Source organism: Ciona intestinalis, unplaced genomic scaffold (genome assembly GCF_000224145.3).
Source record: "Ciona intestinalis unplaced genomic scaffold, KH HT001151.1, whole genome shotgun sequence".
In the NCBI taxonomy this organism is placed as follows: Eukaryota; Metazoa; Chordata; class Ascidiacea; order Phlebobranchia; family Cionidae; genus Ciona; species Ciona intestinalis.
Window position 1 is genome coordinate 1 of NW_004191472.1, and position 8,302 is coordinate 8,302.

The 8,302-nt window shown below is 36.9% G+C and overlaps 2 protein-coding genes across 3 annotated transcripts; both read left to right on the forward strand.

The window, feature by feature from the left end:
• Nucleotides 1–1,227: 1,227 nt before the first annotated feature.
• LOC100179408 (regulator of G-protein signaling 5-like) lies at nucleotides 1,228–3,367 on the forward strand. Of its 2 annotated transcripts, XM_018817174.2 has the most exons (6): nucleotides 1,228–1,398; nucleotides 1,455–1,657; nucleotides 1,747–1,796; nucleotides 2,030–2,193; nucleotides 2,474–2,570; nucleotides 2,931–3,014. In XM_018817174.2, the coding sequence occupies exons 1-5, from the start codon at nucleotides 1,312–1,314 to the stop codon at nucleotides 2,549–2,551; spliced, it is 582 nt and encodes a 193-aa protein (XP_018672719.1). In that variant the 5' UTR covers nucleotides 1,228–1,311; the 3' UTR covers nucleotides 2,552–2,570; nucleotides 2,931–3,014. The 2 variants fall into 2 exon arrangements, with proteins under 2 accessions (XP_018672719.1, XP_002130938.1); XM_002130902.4 differs by lacking the exon at nucleotides 2,474–2,570 and having other exon boundaries at nucleotides 1,236–1,398; nucleotides 2,931–3,367.
• A 9-nt stretch (nucleotides 3,368–3,376) lies between these two features.
• On the forward strand, nucleotides 3,377–8,242 carry LOC100177071. Its single transcript, XM_018817173.2, has 15 exons — nucleotides 3,377–3,452; nucleotides 3,506–3,607; nucleotides 3,716–3,951; nucleotides 4,206–4,336; nucleotides 4,555–4,690; nucleotides 4,747–4,866; nucleotides 5,052–5,254; nucleotides 5,808–6,029; nucleotides 6,240–6,288; nucleotides 6,341–6,485; nucleotides 6,542–6,631; nucleotides 6,692–6,783; nucleotides 6,879–7,076; nucleotides 7,546–7,721; nucleotides 7,779–8,242. Exons 2-15 carry the CDS (start codon nucleotides 3,559–3,561, stop codon nucleotides 8,092–8,094), a joined length of 2,163 nt encoding a protein of 720 aa, XP_018672718.1. The 5' UTR covers nucleotides 3,377–3,452; nucleotides 3,506–3,558; the 3' UTR covers nucleotides 8,095–8,242.
• The last annotated feature ends 60 nt before the right edge of the window (nucleotides 8,243–8,302 follow it).

The following is an 8,302-nucleotide window of genomic DNA, read 5'->3' on the forward strand; positions in this document are numbered from 1 at the left end:
AAACATGATCACAATCGTTTGGATAACATGCAGATATTATGGGGTGTCCCATCTTACCCCACAGTATTATACAAACAATAAAATTCTAAAAAATACATATTTATATTATGTCGTATAACAGTGTATAACAAGCGTGCACGAAGTGTATAAAACAGAACCCTGTCCATAGACACGCAAAATAATTTCCATTTATACGATATACGATGCGCCTTTGGGTGTATATGACTTTTTATTGGGTGAATAATCGTCTTTAATTTATACTTAATTAAATGTCTCAAATTCCAACAGTATTATAACAATAAGAAAAGCGTGCTTTACTTACCAAACTTTAAAGCTGCCACAACCAAACATATTGTTAGTACTTTTAGAAAAACTTTTGTAGCCATATTAATTCTTATTCACTTATATTATGATATCTGTGACAGAAAGCAACCTGTCTTGGTTAGTTTCCAACCACAAATAACAACTGCAGTACCACGCCTATTATTTTGACGTCTGTTTTTGTTGCATGTTCCAACGGGTCAACAATGTTCATTCGAATTTTTTCAGAATTTCATCCACCGTGTTCAGCGCACGTCGTTCGTACATAGTGGCTTCCGTATTTGTTTTGGAAAAATGTTGAACATGTTTGACAAACATGTACAAATGGTGGCAGTCACGCATACCCACCAACATTTCGTCATCAGTTTTAAATAATATAACAAACTGCTTCTGTGTAGAAGCAAAATTATCACAAAGATATTGTTGCAACAATTATGCGCTGCTGGTAATATACAGTGGGGTGGGGGAAGATGGGACACTTTTAACTCTATTTTCTTGTCACGTTTAGTAGTAAACAAAGAACATACAAAAAATTATAAAACCGTGTCATCACGACTCCCACAGACCGTTGTTCATTGTTTAAAACACAATCAAGATATTTGGATACTATGTGCTAAATGTGTCCCATCTTACCCCACAGAGCACTATATGTATTATACAAATTTGAGTACAATATAGTTTTAGCAGGAAGGAAGCGGTTACTCCTAATAAAACACGAGTACCGAATGTAGATAATTCGAGTGTGGCGTTCAATTAACACTATAGGATCGTTTCCTTGCGATAAAAAAGATGGAAACAAACCTTGCTGGACGTCGAATGTCGCGCCTCGGACGAAACGTTTGACTCTGGTCAAAGCATTAGAGAAGTGTATATGGTCTTTTACAGAAAAAAAGTCACACACGTTTATAACTGACACTGCATTTACTTGTCGTCATAGTGTCTTGGAAGTAGTTACTACAAGTTTAAAAATTACATTATAAAATATAAACAATGAAGTGGAAAGCGTGTCCGACCAGCACCGTGCAATGTTCCTCTCCTAAAGTCGTACCAGCAAGAGATGATTTTAGTTCCTACATGGTATGCTGGTTGTTATGTTTTGTCGTAATCTTTATTAACTGATTTGTTTTATTTAGACTTCCACAGCAGAAAGTAATCAACCAAAATTACGAAGACGAAGAGTTTCATTGGTGCGTCTGAACATGTACGACCGATCATTAAGACGATCGGGATTAACCGAAAGTAGAAATAATAACAACATATCCAACCCTGCAGCACCTGGCAAGCCAACTACATTGGTTCGAACTTCCGCAATAAGAAAATCGAATTACCGCAAAAGGTTTGTAAACTTATTCTTATTACAATGGTATTTGCCAAATTGTGTGTACCATAAGGACGAAAAATAAATATGTTGTTTGTTTATTTTAGGTTGCACCCAACGTCCACCGGTCAGCTAAGTTTACTTCTTAGTTCAACAGGTAAAGCGTGACAAATGTAAACGAATAAATGTAACTTGTTTATCCTCGCATGGTGGGGCAACGGCATTTGTTACAACACAATTGTCTTGTTTCATAGACCTCGTGTACGTTGTGCGTTACCGCGTATGTAATTTAATTAGTGATTTTCCTTCTCAACCACTGACCCAAATCGCCGTATATTCATGATATTTTTAACTCCTATAGGACTTATTTTTGGACGTTTTACATTTCAGTTGGAATTACAGCATTTCGTGAGTTTTTGGCATCGGAATATAGCGAAAATAATCTAGATTTTTGGTTGGATTGTGAAAAATACAAAAATTGTGGTGAGGCAAAAATGCATACTGTTGCGGCACAAGTTGTGTCGACTTATTTGAAACCTGGTTCTGCACACGAGGTGAGTTAAATGCAATATAATTAGCAAACATGCTGTGGTTTAAAATTAGGCGTTAATATATTAATATACCAAATTAATATTCCAATGAGTTTATTGCAAAATATTTCAATATATAGTAGGGTGGGGGGAGATGGGACACCTTTTCATTTTGTTTTCTCTTTTCATTTGGTAGTAAACAAAGAACATTCAAAGAATTATGAAACCGTATCCTTACGATTTCCACAGACCGTTGTTAATTCTTTAAAACACGATCAGGTTATTTGGAAATTATGTGTTAAAGGTGTCCCATCTTCCCCCACCCTACTATATAATTGAACGTGTACAAGAGAAATGCCGACGTGTATGTGGATGTGTGTAACAACTGTTTAGTGAACCGTGTAAGATCCTGTGTCTAGTACAGATTACAAGTTTACCGTACGTTGATTGCTTGATCACTTGTAGCATTTTATCCCTAAAGGGTGCAAACGTATCACGCCACCGGACTTTAATTGGTCGTTGGCGTTTCTGCCAGGACAAATAACGTCTGGAACTATAAGTAGTACAGTGAGAAAAATATACTATTAGGAATTTAACGCCAGTTGTACGCACTACAATGAAGTGTATATGAACGGCGCGGTTTTAAGTATAGAGAAGTTACAAACCGGAATATATACGACACAGTCTATTAAACTTTATAGTATGAATTATTGCCTGTATTAGGCAATGAAATGAGTTTATTAACATATGGATTTACACAGGTAAACGTGAGTTACTCGTCAAGAAAATTCGCGGAGTTAAAGGCGGCGAGCTGTGAACGGGACGCATTTGATCACGTGCAAGAAAATGTGTTTAAACTTATGAGTCACGATTCGTTTTTAAGATTCCAGACAAAATATCCTGGTTTTATGTCTTATTTAGAAAGTGTTAGAAAAGTTATTCGTTCTTAATATTAAACTAATGCGTTTTCAAGTAATCCTCGACTTTTAATGTGCTTTATTTAAATATTATAGGGTGGGGTAAGATGGGACATGTTTTTAAATAGTTTTCCCGCCATATTTTGTAATAAACAAATAATACAGAAATAAAAAATAACCGCATTGTCACCACTCTTAAAACAGTTATCAGTATCCCATCTTCCTCCACAGTATTATAACAACTGTTTCCTACACAACTAATAAAATTTGACTTTAATATATCTGTTTAGTGCGGTTTGCTAAGGAAAAGGGCATACGAGGACACGAATACATAATGTCCAGTGAATCAAAGACAGAATTAGAAAAGTAAGAAGTGGTAAACACGTTGAGCGAGATAGGTAATCATTAACGTTATACAGGGCTCGTTAAAGACTTCGAACTCATATCTACATCGATTAAAACAGATTTAGGAATGGCCAAATTTATTACTTTGTTTCTTGTTGCTGCAGTTTTTGTAAGAGGTGAGCTATATACCTGTGTAATATTGTGCTTTTATACGTGGCTGGTCTGTTTTTACGTTATGTTCTGGTTGGTCCATATTTATGTTCTGTTCTGATAAAATCACGCAGAAAAGTCGTCAGCTCAAAGCTCGTTCTTTGATGCACTGTTCAAGGCTGCAAGCCAAGATAAGGACCTGCAGGGGAGGATACCGCAAACTGGAGCTGCATTGGAAAACCTCTTAACAAGAAGTTGTTACGTTTGCCATGGAACGTCAATCAGTGCTGTGACGTCATCATGCTGGGAAACTGTGGACGAAGACCATACTCGGTTTGTGGAAATTCAGCAATGTTTTGGACAGTGTTCGGTACGTATTTAGGCACGACCTACTTAATAAGTATTGTATATAAGCTAGATGCAGGAACTGTTATTATTTGTTATATAACTTTGTATTCGGCTGTGTCGTAATTTTAACATGATTTATACTTTAACATAAGGTCCAAAGTTCGTAATATTTTAACAGATTAACCCTTAGACACTGTTAAGTAATTTCCTGCATGTTGGCACTTATATTCATCACTTTAAAGGTGCAAAAATTTAATTTTTCAAATTTAATCTCAGATCACAGTTCTAAATCACACATCAATCGGTCTCGTAGAATTCACCCGTAGGTGTGAGAGCAACTGCACTGCGTCGTGTTATCACACCGACCAAAACACAGACTTGTGCAAATATTGTTGTACTGGCGACAGGTAGGCAAAGCATACAAATAACTGAATTCAAAAAGTGCAAACAAGTGCACTGATTTATATTCGGACAAGAAAACACAAACACGCATTTTTACCATGGATTGTAGGGATACATATGTATATGGCGTTGGAATACCTACGTTTTATTAACGCCAGTATTTTCCCTATACAGCTAAATGAGTAGTCAAAACGTTTTATTTCTTACCAATCATGTTTTGCAGATGTAATGGAATTGTACCAAATTACGTTCCGAAAGGTCCAGAAAGAATAGACCACGTGAGCAAGGATAATCTACAAACATGGTTGAGGGGTGTCTTGTCGAAACCCCGGCAACACGCGGCCAACCCGTCCAATAAAGTATGTGTTGGTTTGTATTTTTCCTTCGAATTAGTTTAATTTTTTTTCATTAACAGCTTGCTACCCGAAAATTCATTAAGAACATGCTTGGAAACTTTGGGCTGGCTTCAGAAATGCAAGCTTTTACAATTTCCGAAACAATCCAAGAAGATAGGTCGCCATTCAACTTTCGCTCGGTGGGTAGGCCTATTTCTATAATATTTAAAGACAGAACGTTTTTCTTCTTGCTTGTTCTAGAGTATTAATGCGGTCTCGTAGATAGGTATTAAGGCCAGCGATACCAAGAATGAGCCAAGCTCAATCATAGAATTTACATATATACTTGGATCAGTATCAGCTCTACAAAAATGTTATTTTTCAGTATATCAGAACTGTTATGAAAGGCTTCAATATAGTGTCGGTGATCAAAGGAAGGCATTATGGAACTATTAATGATAAACTAATCGTGTTGATGGCTCACTATGATACACATCTAAGTTCAAGAGGTGTGAACGATAATGGATCAGGAGTTTCTGCTTTACTTGAAATTGCGAGACTACTTCTCCATCATACAACGTGTACAAGGTAAACTATGAAACAACATCTTTCATGTGTGTCTATTCGGTTACGACAAAGTTTGTAGAAATATAGTAGGGTGGCGGAAGATAGGACACCTTTCACACACAATAACCAAATATCCTGATCGTGTTTTAAACAATTAACAACGATCTGTGGAAGCCGTGAAGATAAAGTTTTATAAAAAATCGTTGAATGTTTGTTTATTACCAATTTGAAGGGAGAAAATAGATTGAAAAGGTGTCCCATCTTCCCCCACCCTACTATATGAAAGTAAACGGAAAATAAATGTGAAAAAAATTGTTTTGAACACACGTAAAAGTACATATGGAAAGGTTCATACTTATCGTAATATGTGATATAAAATGGTTGTCGTTAGCCCATAAGATCCCATATTTTTTAATCATATTTTTAACAATTAACAACGCTTTTAAATTCATGAGAATGCGGTTTTACAATCTGTACATATGTTTTGGTTATTACCTAACTGGTCAATAAAAGGAAATGAAAACATAGGCCATCTTACCCCAACCTCGTGTATATAAATACGTCTATATTACAGAAACTACAGCGTCGTGTTGGTGTTCACGGATTTTAAAGAACAAGGTAGTTTTTTGGATGGTCTTGCCGGTACCGGGTATACAAACTGCTTTGTGGAAGAATTCAACCAACTAAGTGGTGCGGCACATTTTCTATGTGGGTGGCTTCTTCCTCACCTCCGTCGAACTGGATCGCGTCTCATGTTCTCAGTTAATTTACATTCGTTGCTGAATTTTGATTCAAGGTAAAATTTGTTAGTGAAGTTAAACTTAAAGGCCATAGACATAAGTGGGCGACAGAGACCTTTAAAAAGAGCTGTGAAACCTTATCAAAAATGTTTTTTAGTTTTTTTTAAAAAAAATTAAACTTAAATTAATGACTACCTGTTTATTAGATAGAAAAAAACTAAAATATGTTCCAATTATGGTATAGATAATAGAAATGTTTCTTTCAGAGCTTCGAGTCAATCTGGAGTTGCAAGATTTTCTTTTGAAAACGACAACGTATGTATGAAGAATATTTACATAGAAAAACACGAATGTTGATTATGTTTAGGCCAGAGTGGGTGACTGGATCCTTTCATCTTTTGCACAAGTTGAGGAAGACACGCATTGGACGTCGAACTACTCGCTTGCTTTGCAGCAGATGTGGAAATCCGACCCATCTGTTCCAGGCCGATTCATGCAAGAGCAAATACCTGGCAAGTTTTATACGATTTTTGTGATTAGAATTATTGAAGATTAAAATCGTTCTTAGCATCCCAGAGGTCCCGCATGCAACACGATGATTGTCTACCGTTTCTTCTTCTGCGCAACCCACTTCCATGCATCACTATTACAGACACTGGTGCGTTACATAATAAGGATTGTTACATTTGTGTGAAATTTGTTACTCCATTTGTAATAGGTCCTTTGAGAGGATACATGAGAAGATGCCACAACAACGACTGCGATGACGTATCACACGTAACTACACAAAATTTGGAATTTCTTGCAAAGGTGGGTTATGTGTTACTGTTTTGTATTTCTATTCATGCTGTAATCTGTGTTTAAAGTCGTAGTAACATAAACTTCAAAATTTATCATCGTTTCAGTCAACCAATGCTGTATGGAGAACTGTGGAAGAGATTTCTGAAAGTAACTGCCCCATGCCACCGAATCCAACGGTTCTAACGCCAACGACCATACGGCGAACATCAACAATAGTATCAGATACAATCGAAGATGCAGATGATCGAACTCTAACTCGGCGAGTCGAGACGTTAGAAACTTGTCAGAGCGCTCTCGTAAGGGTAAGTAAACATAACATTCAATTGTAAAAGGCCGAGTTTAGAAAATACTTTACAAATTTGCTTTTCTTTGTTTTACTGGAAGCAAGTTATTTATCTCCACGTAACTATACCACGTGCTAGCTTAAGAATCATCTTTCCTAAAAAAGCACGAGCCCACAACGGTAGCAGCATCGAGTCAAGATCCCGCAATTTTCTAGTTAAGATGCGATCACTCTGAAGATTTCCTTTCCTATATATATTAGGGTGGAGAAGATGTGACACCTTTGGCACATAATATCGAAATATCCTGATCGTGTTTTTTTAAACAATTTGCAACAGTCTATGGAACTCGTGCGATTACGGTTTTATAATCCTGTGTTCTGTTCTTTGTTTACTACAAAAGTGTACGAGAAAATATAATGAAAGGGTGTCTCATCTTCCCCCACACTACTATAGTTTAAATTAATGTAATCCTCTTCTGTATATGCAGAATCCTCCACTTACTGATAGGAGACGGAACTCCGTTGTTATCACTGCCGCTTGTAAATATGCCCGGGGTAGATTGGTGTTGTGTCGATCTCCTATATCAGGTGTATGGGCAAATCTAAGATCCAGTTCTGCTTGGATTCCAAAAAAAGCAAAACGTAGAAATAGTCGCCGTTTGTGGTGAGTAGGTTATGTAATTCACGTATTCAACACTTCATTTAAATCGCTCTGTTTAAGGTTAAAAATAGACTTTGGACGCCTTGTCAACGTGACCGGCATCTCAGTACAAGGGGTTCCACGTAAGGGTTTCGTTTCTCGTTTCATGCTTTCCTTTAGCAACAACGGAATAACTTGGCACTGGCACTTTCCTACTTTGGACTCGGATGATACAACTAGTAGTATCACCACTGAATTAGTTGGGAACAAAAACTGGAAAAATATAGCAAGGAATGACATTAGGCCAACTATTCAGGCTCGTTTTCTAAGAATCCATCCACGCAAATGGCATCGTCGCATCGCCATGCGGGTTGAAGCGTTTGGATGTGGTCTGTAAATACAATTTATGTGGTTCTGGAGCCTATAAGTAACTCGGTTATGTATAGTTTTAGGTAACAATAATATGAAATAATATAACATTGTAGCCAACCTTTCTGTACACATTGTACCCGACAGTAAGAGTAAATCTGATGCGTGTTAAAGTGGCCGTGTAGTTGTATCTCGGCTTGCTATCGATTGCAACCAAACAGTAGACGTCCAGATGA